At 39.0% G+C, this 20,294-nt stretch overlaps 1 protein-coding gene across 3 annotated transcripts in view; it reads right to left on the reverse strand.

Moving 5' to 3' along the window:
- The window catches only part of Plcb1 (phospholipase C beta 1), a 675,692-nt gene that overhangs the window by 607,089 nt on the left and 48,309 nt on the right, over positions 1–20,294 (reverse strand). Inside the window, exon 1 of one of the 3 annotated variants that reach the window (XM_050132272.1) lies at positions 9,756–9,818. The exons of the other annotated variants lie outside the window; for them this stretch is intronic. Coding sequence (XP_049988229.1) covers positions 9,756–9,803 — 48 coding nt within the window. The 5' untranslated portion in view covers positions 9,804–9,818. Of the gene's footprint in view, positions 1–9,755; positions 9,819–20,294 lie in introns of those variants that run through there. 3 annotated transcript variants of the gene reach the window in all.

Genomic DNA, 20,294 nt, shown 5'->3' on the forward strand with positions numbered 1-20,294 from the left:
GTTTAATAAATAAATAAATAAATTAAAAAAAAAAATTAAAAAAAAAAAAAAAAGAAAACATGCAGGTGCGTGCCTCCATCGCAACCTCTTTGTGGAGCAAATGTTCAAACTGGATTGGCAATGGAGTGTATTCTAAAATGATTTCAAAGTGAAATGATTTCAATTTCTTTTTTCTTTCTTTCCTTTTTTTATTTTTGCTGTTGTTGTTTTGCTTTTTTGATACAGGGTTTTTCTGTGTAATTGCTCTGACTATCTTAGAACTTGCTTTGTAAACTAGGTTGGTCTTGTACTCACAGAGATCCACCTGCCTCTGTATCCCAAGTACTGGGATTAAAAACACGCGCCACCACTCCCGGCCAGTTTTAATTTCTTACCAACTTATTTAACATTATTTCTGTAAAATATATGGGTGCATACAGTTTTCCTCTCTAACAAAAACTGTTAGTGGGGAATGCAACCCAAGCTCTGTCCTCACATGGATGCAATTTCAGACACATGGACTTTAACTTTCTTGTTTTTATCATATGCACAGGAACAAACATAACAGAACGGCAAGTGCCAAGACCGTGACTCATCCACCTCTAACTGGCCCAACCCTACACAATTCTGATCTTTCCATTCCACCTTAAATAAGTCCCATATACCCTGAAAATAAGTCTCAATAATTTAGAGTGGGTCGCTAATGGTGTCTTCTTCACAACATTTCCAAAATACCTAGATAACTACCAGTAATTCCTCAACAGGATTAAATGCCCAGCATCCAAGTCTGTTGATTAAGTGTCATGATTAACCTCTAAAACATGGGCCTTTATGAAAGCAGTATAGTATGCTGCACTCCGTTCGTACATTCCAAATTGTAGCTCCCCTTTGATTTCTCTCAGCTTATGTGTTAACCAAATGAGGTGTGTTTCCTGAAGGCTTCTGATCATCTACTACCACGGGCTCTCGTCTCAGTCTTCCTAATGAGTCGGCAGTATGATCTTATAGCCTGATAAATTTCAAGACTTTCTTGGGGTAAGACTCCTTCATATATTGAATATCAAGACCTTTAATTAAGTTAATATATGCATGGTCACAGAGTTAGAAGCCAAAGAGAAAGATGAAAGTAAATCAAAGAAAAAAAAAGCACCACATCTTGCTCTGTTTAATCAGGTTTAAAAGATAAAGGACCCCATTAAGAATTCTGCCAAATTTCAGAGCAACATTATCAAACTGACCATTTTTTAAAATGGATTTTTGTTCTTCACTTTTCCTTATTATTACCCTAAATGTATTTTTATCACATAGAATTTAAAGAAGCTGAAAAAAATAGATATGAGTTTAATTCAAAACTTATTTCCAGTATGTCATCTATTTTTCACAGATGGTAAACTAACTCAAAGTAATATTAACAAACTTTAAGGTCAAAGAAGTCAAGGCAACCAGTTCCGGCCAGCTGCCAGTTTTGCAGTAAGGGCGGATAATGACAGAAGGGAACTGTTAATCAGGGCGTAGCATACACTGCATAGGGGTAGGAGGACTGCATTACAGGGAGGAGCATATGAAAGAGGCAAATACTCAGCAAAAAAAAAAAAATCCCTTCTCCGTGAGAAATGACAAAGTGTTCACAATGACACCATGTACGTGGTCATCGGTTCCACTCTCCCCATCTGTGGTTCAGGCAACAAAAGGTCCCTAATACCCCAGTTCCAGTCTCTTTGGTTCTCCTCCCTGTTTACTCTTTATTCAATCATTTCTACGTCGTGTCAATTTTAAGTTCCTTCCCACATGTCAGCTCTTCTCTGATCCATTGTGCTTTGATTTTTTGGAAGAAGAAAGCAAACCTCTATTTTGCCTTCCTATTTTACCTCTGACTCGCGGTGTTTCTGGTTTTGTTGTATTTTGTTTCTCAAGGTTTTGACTGTGTGTATTGTTCTGAGATGACCCCAGGAAGAACTCAGTAACATGTTGAGACACAACAGAAAGGAAGCCAGGTGGTGAGAGACACTAGAATGAAGAGGTTACTGAAGGTCCCCGGGGACACAGGTAAAAAACTGTGCACTATGAGTCTAGGTCGCGCTGACTGAATGATGTGGAAGTTAAGATTATTTATTAAACAATTCCCATCAGAATTTCACTGTCTATTTTCCCATGAGAATAGATGCCCCTTAGTTTCTGAACAAATACTGTTCATGCACTCTCCTGGCATCTAATCACTCTTCTGCAAGAGGCTGGGCCTTTCCTTCAAAGCTTCTCTTTCCTACGTACATCCTCCTCTAGACATGCTTACTCTTTCCTGCCTTTGCCATCACACTGTCCTAGCCACACCTGCTGATGTGCATGTTTTGTCTCATCATAGTGGCAAACCCATTTCTCCATATGGCCCTGCACCTCCACCTAAGTAGCTCAGAATTTTGCAAACATGGTATGTTCAAAACCAAACTCACTACCATTTCCCCTCCTTACAACAGCCGAAATATTTTTTCCATGAAGCAAACTATGAGACCATCCTTGCATTCCTTCTACTTGTGAGTTGCCTTCCATCTGCTTAGCCACAGGGAACTATTCCCCACGAGTTTCGCCTCTTCTTCCTTCTTCACTGTGGTGACTCGTCACTGATCCCATTTCGTTCTCCTGTTTCTCTCATGTTCCTCCTACTGCTATTTCATTCAGCTCCTGAACTCAACTCTAAACTTCATAGAGATGCTAGGAGAATTTGTATAGAAATGAACCATGTGAGCCCTTCTAGGGCCCCCTTTCCTGCTTTGTAATCATCCCCTGCTCACTTTGCGTTCTGCATTGTCTACCGCTCCTCAAAGGAACAATGGCCTCACATGGTTTGGTGCCTTTGGTTCTGTCTACCTAAAACATATCTCCCTTTAAAACAAAATTCTATTTTCTCTCTCTTTTCTTACTTCTCCCACAGCTCTCTGTCTCTCTACAACCCCTCAACATAGTTTTATGCTCCCAAATGCCAATCATAACATTGTCTGATATGATTTGGGCATACAAACCATCTTCCTCTCTCCTTTAGAAGTTCTCTGTTCCTGTGTGAGACACAGGGACACAGATCCACTACCTAACATACACGCAATTCTCACTCTGTGTTATTAAGCTGAATACAAAATAAATTAGTGTGATCCTGGCATTATCTCCTCTGGCAAACTCCGGTAATCTTCTGTATTTGAATGTCAACATGTATGTGTATCATAAAAATTTAGGGGCAAAACCACCGCAGAAGCAGACCATGTGGTAAAGGCAAACACACACCCTGCATACCACAACACATACAGTGGCTGATGTTCTCAACACGAGAACACTCACATTAACAAGAATGAAACAACAGGTAAGAACAGAACAGCCAACTATACACCTGTGCCGAATACATCAGCTGAAGAATACAATGAGTATTGAGAAAAGCCCACTGGCAACTTCAGTATTGAAATATGCACTGAGCGTGGACAGAAATCAGGGAAGACCTACATATTCTACCACAGGCAAGACACTATACTCCTTCACTTGGATTGTAGCTCCTTAGCTGCTCACTTTAAAAGATGAAGATTTTTCTTAAATGTTCAACATTAATATAATATGATGGCATAAGCAGCATGTTGATTACAAAGCTGAAAGAGGAGAGTTCATCACAGAGTTGTACTCTTAAAAATTCATCTCAGATCTGAGCTAACTAACCCCTGCCCCAGCATGCTTGAGAGTTCCGACTGTCAGCTACAATAAACCCAGGCTCCAGGTTGAACAACATGCTTCGGTTGCAAGGTTCTGCAAATTAAATTTCATTCTCTAGTTATATTTTTGATAGTAGGTTTTAGACTGTATTAAAGAAAGAATGACATTGTTGAATTAGTTGGAATTGTGGATATATTTTAAGACAAAAACCTTTAGCAACTTTCTTGGGAACCCAGCTGGTTTCATGAAAAATAAAACTGTGACTACTGCTAAAAGGCAGATGAGATTTGATGTGTTTTGTTTTGAAAAATAAAAATTTGCCGGGCAGTGGTGGCTCACGCCTTTAATCCCAGCATTCGAGAGGCAGAGACAGGCAGATCTTTGTGAGTTCGAAGCCAGCTGGTCTACAAGAGCTAGTTCCAGGACAGGCTCCAAAGCTACAGAGAAACCCTGTCTCAAAAAACCAAATAAATAAATAAATAAAAATAAAATTCTACAAACTCATCTTGACATATCTGTGGAGGAGCCAAGTATATGTTATTTACAAGAAATGCAAAAATTAAAATAATAAAATTAAATGTTTAAAATACCAGAAAAAAAACAGGTATTTGGAAACTACTATTGAGAACAAACCTTCTCTTGAAAAGGATAATAATCAAAAAAGAGACTAAGAATCCATATTCGAAAATAATTGTGAATATGAGAAATAGCAAAGTTCCAATAAAGAAAAAATGATTATTTATCTAGTTTATTTTATGTATCTATATTGTATTGATAGTGAACAAGGAAAGGACAAGGTAAACGAATCTCAGTCTATCTCACTTGTGAACACAGAAGGGAAATAAAATATGGTCAAGCAGCTCTCAGCAATGGCCACTATGACTTAGTATGCAATTGGGAAACAGCTTACTTTGGTTATGTGCAAAGGAGTCATTTGGAAGACACATTACCAACCTATGGTCATCTTACAGCCTGGAGGACAGCAAGGATGAAAAGAGCCTTCTTAACCTGTTCAGGAACGTTTCCCCAAAGCCTGCAGCAGACACTGTGTAACATGAAAACATGAGGCTCATTTTCATGTCCTCTACGATCAGAAAAAACACAGGTTCAGACAGCTTTGTTTTATTCAGCATTATACCAGATATCCTAGATAACTTAAAAAGAAAAGTATTAATTTATAGTTATAGTACAAATGGCAAACTGTGAAACAATACACCAAAGTGCAAAGTGCCCTGTGTTGTGATGGACCATTCTTGGCTTACACATCATTTCTATGGCTTTGGCCAAAGATACAGGACCTTAGCTACCTCTCAAGAAAGCATCAGATCTGGAGAAACAATAAAAAAAAAAAAACACACAAAAAAAAAAAAAAAAAAAAAAAAAAAAAAAAAAAAAAAAAAAAACAGCCAATGCTCTTCCAATGTGTCTACGTGAGTGACAAGGGAAGACAGGAACTGTCATAGACTTCCCAAGACTTGGGAAACTTTACAACTAAATGCAAGATTGGATACTGGTCTGGATTCTGGGCGAAAAAGAAGTCAGTTGAAAAGATGGCAGCATTCATGTTATCTGGGTCAGTATTTAATCCATATTACTTAAAGTCGTACAAAGATCATGCAAGCAAGATATTAAGATGGTAGGAACTATATGAATACAAGATAGGCATACTCTATTCTTACAATTTACACCAATCGCTTCGAAACAAAGCATTGGGAAAGAAATGGCTGAAAAGTGGCACTTATATAACATGAATGTTACACAGTCATGAAGAAAAATTAGATTGTCTCGTTTTGCAGGAAAATAAAAATAATTGGAAATCATTACATTAAGCAAAATAAGTGGGACTAACATGTCTTCACTTATACAGAAACTAAATTTGAATATGCTTATAAAATGCTGTTTTCTGATCACCGTTACGTAAGTATGAAAAATTTGTGTATCCGTACCAACCATTATCCATTCCTACTGGGATGTTGTTTGCTTCTTTGTTTTTGCCATCCTGGACACACTGTCACTCAGTTCCTGCTGTCTGTCTTTTCAAACCCTGTCCAGAGCTTTCCCTTGAGTGGGGGATGAAGAAAGAACTCTGCGAGCCTCAAATGATTTTCCTGTGCCTTTCTTTCTCTCCTGCCTTCCTGGCCCTGTCTGCCACGCTCTAGATTCTGCTTTCACTGATTTTACACCTTAAGCCTGCTCAGAGGAAGCTCCCTGACATAGCAAAACTCAAAGGATTTACATACTTAAGACTCAATGTGCTCCCCATCTGTGTGCACACAGATCCTACTGACTCTGGGTTCTCTGCCCACGGCCTGGACAGGCTTCCTTTGAAGTGCAGTCTCCCAGGGTAGTCTACCTTCCCTCCACTCTAAAGCACCACTCTCAATGTTTCTCAAAGATTCATTTATTGTAAACCCCACTTACAGACTTCTATGCCACTGGGGACCAACCGGATCTCCAGTTGCATGGCTCTAGCACAAAGTAAATGATCAGTGAACAACTACCGAATAATGTATGTATAAATGAATAGATGTCTTAACATATGTCACATAGAAAAAGCATATCAAATGTTGTGCTATAATTACTGCAGTGATATATATGGCAAGAAGAAGGAGCCTTTCTCACCCATTCAGTGCTATTGAAGCAAAGCCATAGTAGGCAGAATGGCTTATAAAACTTTGATTTCTCTCATTTCTGAACATGGTTACATATAAGTACCTGGCAGATTTGGTGCCAGTTGGAGACCACTCTCTTCTTCAAAGAAGGTCATGTTTTGCTGTATCTAGAGTGGCAGAGGGGGTAGAAGGGTCCTGTGAACTCTTTTCTAAAGGTGCTAATTAGATCTTTTAGGGGGCACCCAGAACACCATTCCTCACCACCTCCAAGGGCCCCATACATGCCAAAACAGTGGGGATTCATTCCAAGGAAGTAATTTGGAGGACACAGAAACACTTGACTATGACAGAACTTACTCTCAACAACACGATGATAAATTACTGCTTTATCTGCTAAGTCTCCTTTATTTGTTACTCCTTCGAAATGCACTCTTCTTTGTTTTCCTAAAAGATTTTCTACTAATAGCATGTGGGAAGATCCTGTCTTCATAATGTCGAATAATTATGCAAAACTTTGCTGTGGAATATTATTTCCACTTAAAGCAGAGAAAAGGTGCTAAATTGGGCATGCAAATTGGAGTTAGTATAGGGGGCCCAAAAGAAGTCATCCCAGGTTGCAGAGAAATTGGATGTTATGAAACATGAGTCAACTTTGTCTCCTGGCTGTTATTGCATTGTTTTTCAGACCAGAGCACATTTGATCTAGGCCAGCATGGACAGCAAGACGGGCAATGGTATGATCACAGATAGAATGTCCTTTTGCTTCTAGTACTAAAAGTATGAGTCTTTTAGTAAAGAGAAAAGGAAGCTCTTTATTACTAAGTCTTTTTGAGGAAATTATTAACATTTGTTCCCTACAGTCTATTATACCAAATTAATAGATGTCTAAGCTGAAAACACATTAGCCCTCCCCACCAGAACCAAAGAAGACATAATATAAACCTAAAACATAAATCCATCAATGTTGCCATCTTCTTTTCCCTATACTCATCGCTCTATGTTTGCCTAAATGATAAGTGTAATAATAGTACTGACATATACCCATCCTGAAATCAGTGTAATTCTGTTTCTTTAAATTCACAATTGAGACCCAGAACACTTATTCTGACACATGAATGTGGTTACATTAATTGCTAAGGAATATGAAACATGTAATTGTTTACTTGTAAAAGAAAATATGAAAGCCGAGTGGTGGTGGCGCACGCCTTTAATCCCAGCACTCGGGAGGCAGAGGCAGGCGAATCTCTGTGAGTTCGAGGCCAGCCTGGTCTACAAGAGCTAGTTCCAGGACAGGCACCAAAGCTACAGAGAAACCCTATCTTGGAAAAAGAAAAAGAAAAAAAAAAAGAAAAAATGACATATGTTAATAAGAATGCTTCCAACTTCGACACTTTGAAAGATAACACTCATGATTCTCCCACAATATATATCACAGGCTTTAAAAACAGCTACAACCCAAAGATTTGAAGAAATAACATAGAAATCTAAGTCCCAACAAAGTCCACACACACAAAAAAAAATCACAAAAGAAAACAAAATTCAAACTAAGGACCAATACTGGATCAGATTCTAATATCTAATCAATGTTATAAATCACATCAAAATCAGAGTGCTCCATCAAAATTGATCAGAACTGTTTTCCTTTGATTTAAGAGAAAGCAGAAATCAGATACTGTGGTGGCAACCTGGTAGCACTGAAGCTCATGCTTCTTGCTTTCTGCTCTGCTCTGTAAGCCCCTTGCCTCCTCATTGCCCCCAGCATCTGTTCAGGCTCTCATCAACAAATCCATATTTAGGAAGAAGAAAGCAAAGCAAAAAAAAAAAANAAAAAAAAAAAAAAAAAAAAAAAAAAAAAAAAAAAAAAAAAAAAAAAAAAACACTGTGGTTGATCAGATCTATGAAAAGATAGCGAGGGGTACCACATGCCACTTAGTCTCACTGGTCTTGGAGCTGAATATAACTAGCTGCAAGGGAAGCTGGAAAATATAATTTTCATGTCTAAAGAAAAATGTTCTCATTTAAATGAAAAAGAAACCGGGAAAATACATTTGGGGTAGGAAAATAGCTGTCCTTGTCATGCCTATGAGAACATAACAGTCCTTTTTTTTTCACATTTTTCATTAACTAGTACACGAACACACTTTAAAAATATAAAGGAAAAAAAAGGTTTATTTAGCCAGTGAAGATTTTTCACACCCACCCATCTCCATCTGCCAGTTTCCACCCACCACAAAACACTTTTACTCATTTTTTTATATCTCCTTCTAGTTTCTTTAAGGCAAAAAAAAAAAATACATGTCCAAAAGATTATTCTTTCCGCTTCTCCCTCCCCCAGGAGCTATTTCCAAACCAGTACATAGAGACACCATCTTCTCTTCCGCTTTAAATTACCTGTTACAGCTGCATAGTACTCCATGGATGTGTCTATCGGGGCTTATCTAATTAGTTCCCCTGTCAAATATTTTATTCATGTTCCAGTCTTCTGTTTCCCCCCAACATGTGTAGGTGAGTCTGTGGGATAAACTGCAGAAGTTTCACTTCCGGAGCCAAGGGCATATTTATGATTTGGATAGGCATCACCAACATTTCCTCCATGTAAGGGACAGTCATTTAAACTCCTGTCAGCAGCACAGGAATGTACCTGTGTCCCACAAGCCCACCTACAGAACAAGGACCAAAGTACCAGCCATCTGTACTTTGAGTACTGCCTGTCAGCTTCTCATTATATGAAGAATATCATAAATCCTACATGCATGCAAAAGCAGAGTTTCTGGGCCAGACTTGAGCAGCATAAAATTACACAACCAATGTTTGAGCAATGCTGTAGGTATACTGGTCAGTCATTGTAAAGTTATTTTCCCATTAGGGCTTGCTGTTTCTAAGTGGATACTAGACCATTGGCTCAAAACAAGCCCATTTGCATTGGAACTTGCAACAAACTAGTCATCTTGGACACATTCCCTCACCATCTGCCTCTCACCGTACTGACCAGTGCTGGGCAGTCACCTTCTGCCCTGAACACACACATGCACTCTTTCTTACACAGTTTCTCTGATCACTCTTCCTGTCTCTTCTACATTTCCAGTTCCTGCTGTCGCTCAGGTGGCATTTGTCCCCTGTAGCTGACACAAGGGTAACACTGTCTCCACAGCTGGATTAGGAGCGAGGCAGACACCCAGCCTGTCTCTGACCTGAGGGTACAGGCAAGGATGCATTCTTTTCCATGGGTCAAAAGGCTCAGGAGAAATGGCTGATGGAAGACTCTTCCTACAACTCAACTTCCCAGGGGGTGATGTCACTGGTCACCTGCCCTTTATGCTTTCATGTTTTCAGTCATTTCAGCTCCCCATTCAATAGTGTACAATTCCTTGTTTTGGTCTTACATGTTTTTTCTCTTAGGTTTGAAATTCCATTAAAATAAAAAGTATCCCCGAAATCCACAAGTATATTGGCTGAAAGTCCGTATGCATATGCTCTTACCTCATTAATTTGTTTCATCCAAAGTACTACCTTAAACTCCCATCGCATCTGTTGACTGGCTTTCCCTGCCAGAACATAGCCACTATGAACTGACTGAGTATGCAAGACACTGGGCAACTACAAACAACCACCTAGCCAGCCTCCTCACTGGCCTAGGGCCACACTCTTAGGAAAGGACATTAAATATTTGAAACCACTGAGTGACCTTTGGTGAACTGCATCTTTTTAAAAAGCACATTTATTTATTTAGAAAAGCACAGATCACCTCCAGGTCTCTAGTTACTTATTAAATGACTCCCAGTGACCTAAAGAGTTAATGTTAACCTGTGAACGGTCAGCTTGAAGTTGGGAAGTAATTTGGGCGCTATGAGTAGAAAACAATCAGGACTATTATGTCCCTACTGGATGTGCTAGCCTAAAAATCCTGCAACCTGGAGGACCAGCCATCAAGACAACAATTCGAAACCCCCTGCTTCACTCTCTCATCATAAACACAAAGTTCTCTGTGGGTATCAAGGTCACTAACCACAAAGCATACCTGGTCGCTGATGGGGAAGGTGAAACTATTACACATTTCAAAATGGCAGTGTTGGCATTTGGGAATGAATAGTCAGAAGTTTTGTAAGTGTAGAACTAAACAGTTCCACATAATCAAACAAAAATATCACTAATCTACGTTTTTAAAGCATGTGTATAAAGGGGATATCAAGAGACGGCTTATCTGAGAATTTCAGGTGGTTCGTACACTATCTTGCTTAATGATTAACCAGGTTTCGTGGAAAAAGCACGGGGGTACATAACTGGGAAAATCAGGGAGGGGGCAGAGCATGTTGCAGCAACACAGGGGCATGGGGTCACCTGTGATCTCAATCTAGCTGGAAGACCTCTGATTCTAGAAGTTGGTACAGAATCTTTAGTTCTATGTTTCTGTGTCTTAATGTATCAGTCTGTGGGAAAAGGAAAGGAGTGGGGTGCTGTGTTCACTACCAATTCTGGATACCCTAGCAACAAGCCAGCTAGTCTTCTCACAGCCTTGGATCCCAAACATTCGGTTAAAATTCCCCTCTCTGCTCTTCCTTCTCTTAGACACTTACTCAATTTGTTTTTAGTGCAAAGCATCCCCAAAGTGTTCAGGTTCCTCAGTGGCTTTGCAGGTGGCAAACAGCAAAGAGCTGGGAAGTTGTCAGCTCTTATGTTCTCCCAACCTGAAACACAGCTAAACTCTTGAAGAAATCTTACCATAAATAATACAATGTTCAAGATGCGAGTGATAGAAAATCAAATACATAGCCATAACCCTGTTTCTTAAGAATAATGGATGATAAATTCTGACAAACTTTACAATGTAATTGAAAATTCATTCAAGCACAAGTTCGTTGTATTTCCTATGACTTGGCCGGATGTCTTCAAGCATCGTTGTTACAAATAGAAAGGGATCCGTTTCACTTCTGTAGTATCTCTACTTCCAATAAAATTAAAATTAAATTTTCTATGTTTACATGTATGAGTAGAGTATCTCCTAATAGGAATAAACTAAACATAGTACATATTTTCAATAAATTATATGCATTTAAAAATGTATGTATCTACCTATACATGATGTTCATTCATACCTTTATTATAAAATGATTACTAAAATAAAACAAACCACTACATCCATCCTCTCACGGTATTCGTTGTCCCCTTTGACAAGAGATATAATTTACCTATTTAATAAATAAAATTTAAAATATGATGATTTCTGAGTCTAAAACTGATTGGTTCAATAATCAACTCTGAAACTCTTCATTATATCTAGCTTCAATGTGAATAAAAGGTATAGGCAAACCACCACCGTCACCAGCCCAATACACACTAGACAGTAGCCATATTTGTTTATTGCTTAGCTTCCTACTTTAATGCTCTCTCTGTTACTATACATACACTAGTCATTATTGGAGTCTGGGACTTGAACTTGATAGTATATTAAAACTATCATTCAAAGTAGTTATGTAACAAGCAAAGGGGGGGGGGAGACTGCCGCCATCACCACCCTCAGTCTCCACTGTGGCTTCTGATTTTGATTTCAGAAGGCATAAATGCCAAGGAATGATAGAGAAAAATAAATGATGAGAACTCTATGAAGAAAACAGAAGCAGGATAGCTGTTGCCATCAGCAAAAATGAATGGACTGAGAAGGTCTTGCTCCACTATAAAATATGTGAGTCTCGCTCTGCCCATTTTATAATGACTTTCTTCACACAAGCACTTCCACTGATAAAGTCTCGCCATACTTCATCCCATCTTTGTTTCCCACTTCTTAAAGGTTCTGGACATTCAGAGGCACACAGAGAAACTGGTGACATGCCTCACTTGCTGACAATCATCCGACTATATCAGCACTGTGGGGAGCAGCAGACTAACAGATTTGCAAAATGTGGAAACACCTCTGGCACACAGAAAATGTTCTACATAAAGCTTATATCAAAGTCAATGTAAAATAAAGACATTAAATAGCCTACCTCACTAGTAAACAAGCATCGTAATTCAAATAACAAAACTATGATAAAGAGCTAATAAAATTGACACCAAGTGCCCGCGCAGTGTATGAGATTAAAATAAGTTTGAAATGTTCAATCATTCTTACACATACTTCATTTACTTATGCAAAGTAATCGTCTCCATCTTCAATAATTTTGTGAAGTAAGTTTTAAATCAAATCTTTTCCTCTGGGTATATTCCATGATGAAAAGTTGGAGATAGAGCTAACACCAGGAAAATAATGTCAAATTAAAAGACACCTTAAAAAAGCAATCCAACTCTTCCACTAAAATCTACAGACAAAATATAGAAACAACATTAAAGCATTTTAAAGTTTTTCAAGTGAGAATCATGGGTAAAGTTACGATTTAATCATTCACGCAGAAGCTTAGGAAACAAAACATTCATAAATCATTCAAAATGAGCTAGATGATAGAATGTGGCCAACTAAAAAGGAAATCAAATTTAAATAGTTATGAGGGAAATTACATAATTAAATTCATAGATGTTTGACCCCTTTTCTTGTAAGAAGTGACCACTGGTAATTGACTGAAATGGTTTAGAGGTACAGCGGCCACTTGACTAGTACCCTTTCCTCCCCTTTCCTGTCCATACAAGGTCAGAAGTCAAGTCAAGAAGGTCACACATGTCTTTTATGCAAACTCATGAACTATTCTTACTACCTCATCTTATTACCCACTTTCTGGACAAGAGCAAGCTAGTGACTAGTGTATGCATCGGTCTCTGTTCACTGGTACAAAGAGATCACTTTTCACCTCTTCCTTCAGCTCTGGGTAACCATCAAAATCCTGTATTGTAAGAACAGCCCACAGCTTAGTCAACCGATCATCTACCGACGGGCATTTACATCATTTCTAAGATAGGATATTACAGCAGTCCTGAAACTGTCTGATATATCCAGCATTTTGTATATGTGCAAACACACAGAAGAGATAACATTCCAAAGAAAGGCTATCAAGTGAACCTACACATATTTATAGCTCTGGCAGATATTACTAAATTACCGTCAATAATAGAGCACTAATAGCACTTTCCCCAGAAATACATGCATGATAAGGTCTGTTTACTTGGCCTTACCAGTAGAAGGTGTGGTCAAACTGATAGATTACTGATACTAGTGTATTAGAAATGAAAGCTCAGTCTAGTTATAATTTGTACTCAACTGCTATGAATGGCTCTGGGTTTCTTTATTTTTACAGCTAAGAGCTTTCTGCAGTTTCCACTTTAATTGGATTGCTGGAATTCTGACAATTAATTTTAATCCACTTCAAGAATTATTACAGAGCGCACCACGGCATGGTAGAAGCTTTACAAATGTAAAACTATTAAAGCTAATACCTTCATGGAAAGGGAGGGTGACGTGAGTAAGAAAGAAGCCCCTCTGATGTAGCTTCTGCCTCTTTCATAGCCTAGATTAGATATGGATGCAAGCTAAATTTTAGTTACATTAATAGCAATGTAAACTCCAAATTTTTCAGAGCCATTCTAGCTTTCGGTAGAGCAGTGGTTCTCAATGTGTGGGCCACAATCCCTTTGGGGGTTGAATGGCCCGTTCACAGGAGTCGCATATCAGAGATCCTGAATATAAGATATTTACATTAGGATTCATAACTGTAGCAAAATTACAGTTATGAAGTAGCAATGAAATAATTTTATGGTTTGGGGTCACCACAACATAAAGTGCATTAAAGGGTCACAGTATTAAAAAGGTTGAGATCCACTGCTCTAGAAAGATCTTTTGAAAACTACGTACCATGAAAATGTCACCTAGAATTTGGTCATTTAGGTTAAGTGCAAGTCTTTTTTATGCTCATTCCAGGGTATCTCATAATGTTGGTCAGGTGACTTCCTGGCACACGTTCCAACCATTCTAAAAGCATTTCTGCTTCCAGACTGTCTTCCCCCATGCAGATAAGAGGGACAGGTCTTTGAAACCAAAATCTGTACAACTTTCAGTGTGCGCTCCTGAGGAAAAAAAAATATCTTAATCACTTGTAAGGTCTTTATTAAAACATCATGATTCAACATCACCGTTACAAAAGTAGCCATTATTTAAAAAGTAGGAACATTCATAATTTCCGACAATCTACATAAAGAATGGAAATTACAGCCACACCAAGAAAACCGCTGTTCCTTTATAATATCTAAGGCTAAAAATTGTATTTCAGTGGTTCTAACAAAATAAGACTTGGAATAAGGAACCAAATTTTATCTTCATGGCCACTACCATGGTAATCCTGAACGCAGGTAAGATTTAACTCCCGAAACTTCTGTTTCAGAACCATACAGATACCTGCACACTGACACATTAAGGCACAGATCAGGGAGTAGAGCTGACTCGTAATTCGTTACCTTCTTGCTTAAGTCCTTTCCCAATCACCGCTGGCAAGTTTTACTCCCAGAGTACCTTTGGCTCACATACTGATAAGCCTACAGACTGACATTTGTATTTGGCATTCTTGAACTTATCAAGGGAAACTAGCTAATTGCAAATTGGTTCTGCTTTATTTTTCAATCTTTTCCTTTTTATCAAGACCGTCACACAGGCGTGATGTGGGAGTGTCATATATCAATCTGTTGATTTCATTGGTTAATTAAATCAAGAAACTGCTTGCCCTGATAGGTTAAAACATAGGTGGGAGGAGTAAACAGGAGGAAGTGAGGTAATACTCCTCAGGCAGACTCTGCTCTGCTTCCGGAGAGACTCGACAGCTCTGCTCTTTGGAGCAGAGACGCCAGGCTCTGCTCTCCCAGGCAACTCCGACCCAGGATGGACGTAGGCTAGAATCTTCCTGGTAAGCACACCTTGGGGTGCTTACACACATTATTAGAAATGGGCTAAATTAATATGTGTTGTGTGTTGTTATTTCGGGCATAAGCTAGCAGGCGGCTGGGGTGCTGGGGACGCAGCCCCGCCACACCTATTTCAACACAGGCGTATATGCTGTGATGAAGTTTAACTTCCGTTGCCTCTACTGGGTTTTCTTTTGCACCTTTTACCACTATCCCCTCTCGTTTTCATCTGGTTGGTTTTCTTTTTTAACTCACTCAGTGCACTTAGCCCTGACTGTATGTACAAGGATGTAGGGCCTTCTGCTAGAGCAGGGGTAGCCTCTCAAGGACCATATCCTTGAGAAAAACAGAGTGCCTTCTCCCAGAAGCCTTGAGTTGCCAGTAGCTCCTTGGCTGGGTGGGACTTCATGTCTCTCCAACCCCTCCATGCTGGGATTTTGTCTGGCTTGATCCTGTATGAGTCTTGTTCTGGCTGTCACAAGTGATGTAAGTTCATATGTGCAACTGTCCTGTTGTGTTCAGAAAACAGTCTTGTTGCTGTGCTTGTGGGTTTGTTGTTGTTGCTGCTTTATTTTGTAGCCATTCAATACCACTGGTTCTTACAATCCTTCTATCCCCTCCTCCATGGCAATACCTGTGTCTTTAAAGGAGGGATATTTTATAGATGCCCCATTTAAGGCTGAGCATTCTGCACTCTAGAAGGTTGACAACTTGTGGATCTCTGTGTTACTTGGCAACTAGTGCCAGAAGAAACTTCTCTGGTGAAGGCTGAACTGTGCACTAATCTATGGGTACAGTGATAAACTATTAGGAGTCATTTTACCACGGTGTCCATTTAGGAAAATAGTCATAATAGGTTTCCCCCAGGAACTATGACCTTCCTGGACTAAAGTTCTTAGTCCTATTATCAGTAACAGGCATGAGTTTTATCTTGTGGAATAGGCTTTAAAGCCATTTAGAAAGTAGTTGGTATTGGTCCCTCCTCTAATATCTGTATCACTACTATATGAGTGGGCATATCTGGCCAGGCCAGTTTTTATTGCAGCACATAAGCTGTTATTGCAGCACAGCTAGGTAAGACTGAGAATTAACTTTCTTCCCCAGCCAATAGAGAACACAGGACCTTCCAGCACTACAATAGCCAGACAGTAGCAATGAAGCTTCTTAGTTAGTACCAGCTTGATTTTTCCATGTTCTATGAGTTAAGGATGTGATGTCCTCGGGGAAATGGTACTGCATCAAGTTCCGGAGGGTAACTAACATCAATAGCTTGTAATATTTGGGGTCCTAGGGTATACTACTGACCAGTAACCCAGTGAACTCTATCTTAGCAGTATGCGAAAGGTAATGAGGTGTCATAGCTGAGTCTAGACTTCATGTACTCTTTTGTGCTCTGTTACATTCTGTAGACCCTTATCTCTGTCCAGAGAACAAATTCAGGCTTCCCAAGAGCAGCACCCTGTGCCTTCCAGCCCCTATTCCAAAAGAAGTAACCCATTCCTGGCACTGGACTTTTAATTTAAGAACATATGGTATCTAGGCGAGGCCTTGTCCTCCATCCCCGCTCAATTACAGGATAACTCCTATTAAAATCTGCTCACATGTGCATGTATTTTAAGATGCTTCTATGGTACCAAAAAAAGATAGTTAATTTCAATATACTACAAACCTATCAGGAGTTCCAAACCATGCCTCAGTTATTTTAATATCCTGAATAGTGTGACATTAAAACCCCCTTCAGGTATTTTCTTCCTTCATTATTACATGAAAAAAAAATCTGAGTTGCAAAGCCACACACATGGAATTTTATTATAAGTTGGGTGGAGGTGACATTAGCCAAATTTGCATTGTACTTAACAGCCGAGAAATACATTTGCAAATATTTCATTTCACTCAAACAATTTTGTGATTTGGATAATAATGTCTCTTCTGCTTTGCAAATAGTGCTCTGAGAATGTTAAATGAAAGTCACGGAGCTGAATGAAAAATGAGGACTGAAACCCAGAAGAACATAGGGATGACCACTTGCTCCGCAATCAATGAAACAAAAAGCTGTTTTCATGACTGTAACAGCGATGAACAGAAGTTCAAAGCAGGGGTGTTAAATGGTAAAGCCAAATCTTTCCTCATGTCCATGGGCCAAGATAATGGTCCTGTGCTCTGGGCCAAACACAGATTAATGAACCATCCACAACATGAGGTTTTAGTCCTATAAGGTTTAGGCAAATGATTAGTTCACTCAGTTCCATATCTTGTGAATTGTACATGTGTATATGCACGCATGTGTGCATGTGCTTGTATGTATTTTTTTCAGGTGCATGACCATGCCCCTCAAGGGGTTACGGGGTTGAGTCTATCTGTCATTTTCACATTAGCATGGAATTACAACAACACAACATGTATGTCTGTAGCATGAGATGGATTCCTATAAATATAATATTACTGATACTGAGAAGAGCAAGTTTGAGTTTCCTTTATCATGTGCAGATTTGGGTATTCCCAATATATTCAAACATGGAACACCATCTTCAATACAGGGTCCCTCATATTGCTGTCTTATTGCCACTTCTTTACCCTTCCTTACCTACACCTGTGCCAAATTCCTGACAGCCACACAGAGGTTGCCCATGCCTAAAGATTTTCTTTATTTTAAAACTCTTACATAAATGGAATAAAAAAAAAAGAACACAACCTTTGGGCATGGAATATTTTACTCCACATGCTCAGTATGTCTGCAGGTTGTGTGTGTGTGTGTGTGAATGTGTGCATAACAATAGCCCATTGCTGATTTGTACTTTATTCACCAGCTTTAGTGCAACTGTTCACTATGAAAGACATCGGAGCAGTTTTCAGGGTGAGGCTGTTGAGGAAAAAAAAAAAACCTACTATAACCATATTGATGTAAAGATACTTTTCACTTTCTCTGCTGCATGCTTCCTGAGTAGAACTGCTGTATAATACAGCAATACACGACTGTTTTCATAGGAAATACAGCCAGCTGTTTCCTAGTCTTTTTTGCTATCTCCCATTCCTGCCAGCAGTGCACCAGCGATCTGATCTCTCTGCTTCCCGCCTAGTCACTCCCTCAAGTGGGGCTCTCCATAGGTGTCCAGTGGATCTCACTGGGCTTCAGTCTGCATGTCCTTAGCATAATTCATGTTATCTTACATCCCGTCTGTTTAGGCATATTATATAACGAGGTGAACTTTCTTTGTATACCTTTGATCGATTTTCCTGGCGATTCCTTGTTTTAGTATTCTGCCCTTATCTCTTTAAAGTTTTATTTTCTTTTTGAGACAGGGTACTATAAAGAAGAATCTCAAGTGGACCTTGAACTCATTATCCTCCTTTTGCAGTTTCTTGGCTGCTGAGATTGCCCTATGTTTAGCTATAGGCCTTAACATACTATCTTTACATATTTTTGAGTGTGAATAATTTTAAGTTTATTAAAATGTGGTTATAAAGAACTTGCAATGAAGACACAGCGAGCAGTGAAATTAATTAGACACAGTCTTTACTTCTCAGTGAAGCTCCACGCAGTTAAAACAGCCTTTCTGGAGTGGTGGAGCTTCACAGTGGATTTTATACGTTCACTATCAAATGTATTTTTATTCACTTATCCATCACCAAAAACCAAAATGTTCACAACAGTGTTAAAACTAGAAGGAAAATAAAACAGAAACAAATAACTTGATATCATTTCTCAAGACTCAAATCTTTACTTGCACTCAGTCCTCTTTCCCCACCACCAAACATTTACTCTTTCTTGTTCTTTCTCCATGTCAGACTGTGCCCACATGAACATTTGTTTACATGAGTGTGCACATGCACACATACACATAAGCACACACGCACATAAAGACACATGTGCGTGCACATTATAGGGTAGAATCTTCTTATGAGAGCAGTACATGGTTTTATTTAGCTGAGACTGTGCAACTTCACATAATATTAAATATTTTTATTTCATTCACTTTCCTCAAACTGTCGTGATTTCATATCTTTAGCATTGGATAGTGTTCTATTATGTTTGCTCTAGATCATCCACCCATCAGCTGGTGGACAACTAGGTTGGTTCCAGATTTTTGCCACGGTGAATTAAGCAATAAATTGGCAAGAAAACGAGTAAATGGCCTTAATACAGCTGTCTTTATACATTTATAGCAGCCATTCTGGCTGTACACTGGCCATACAATAATAACATATGTGACTTACCATCATCTATAAATATCAATGTTTTGCTGCTTTACTTGAAATATGGAGATGATTTCACAGCTACTTGGGTTTCCTAACTCTCCCTTTCCTTACACCAAATTTTCTTAACTATCACACAGTAACATAATTTAGTTTCAACTAAAAATTATGACATAAAATTTACAAGATTCTATTTCTCTCCTTCCCAGTGCTTATTTCTTTCTCCTGGTCCTTCTCTTTCAGCCTGAATGGTATGTTCCTGCCTCCCATCTTCCCGCTGTGACAGGGCAGTCGTCAGATGCTGTTCCTTTAGTACCACTGTTCATTCTCTGGGTGCTCCAGGGCCCCTCACATTACATTTGGCTCAGCTTACAGCAGCTGAAGTATGGTGTACTTTGATGGAGGGCTCTCTCATTTGATTCTGATTGAGGTCAGCTCAGATTCTTGGCTCTTTAGATTCATGTCTTTCACCAAATTTGAGAAGTTTTTCGCAATTATTACCTGAAATACATTTCTGTCTCTTTCTCTTGTGACCTTTTGGGACTCTGGTGAAAGAAAGCATAGCTATTTTGTTAACTGTACCACTTAGACCCCATTTTCAAAGAATTTCATTCCTATTGCGCAGCTTGGGTGTCTCCTATGAACGTGCCCTCAATTCCCTGGCACTATCTGTCATCTCCACTCTATTACTGATCTCATTCAGTGGGTGCTTTTCTTTTGACTACTGTTTTTTGTTTGTTTGTTTGTTTCTTTCTTTCTTTCATTATCTGTATTTGGTTCTTTTTCAAGGCTTCTATTTTTTTCCTGGGACTTCTACTTTTGTGTTAAGTTCAAATAATTTGTAGCTATCAATGTGTTATTAGGATAGCTGCTTTAAAGTTCTCATTAGATAAGTCCAGTATGTGTGTTGCTGTGGACATCAGTTTTTTCTCTCTCAAACTGTAACTTTTCTGGCTCTGGGTCTGACGTGCTATCTCTAGAGCCACAGAAGAGGAGGGTTTTTCTGTGCCT

This window comes from Alexandromys fortis, unplaced genomic scaffold, assembly GCF_014885135.2.
Source record: "Alexandromys fortis isolate MF-2015 unplaced genomic scaffold, M_Fortis_MF-2015_v1.1 scaffold_6, whole genome shotgun sequence".
Taxonomy (NCBI): Eukaryota; Metazoa; Chordata; class Mammalia; order Rodentia; family Cricetidae; genus Alexandromys; species Alexandromys fortis.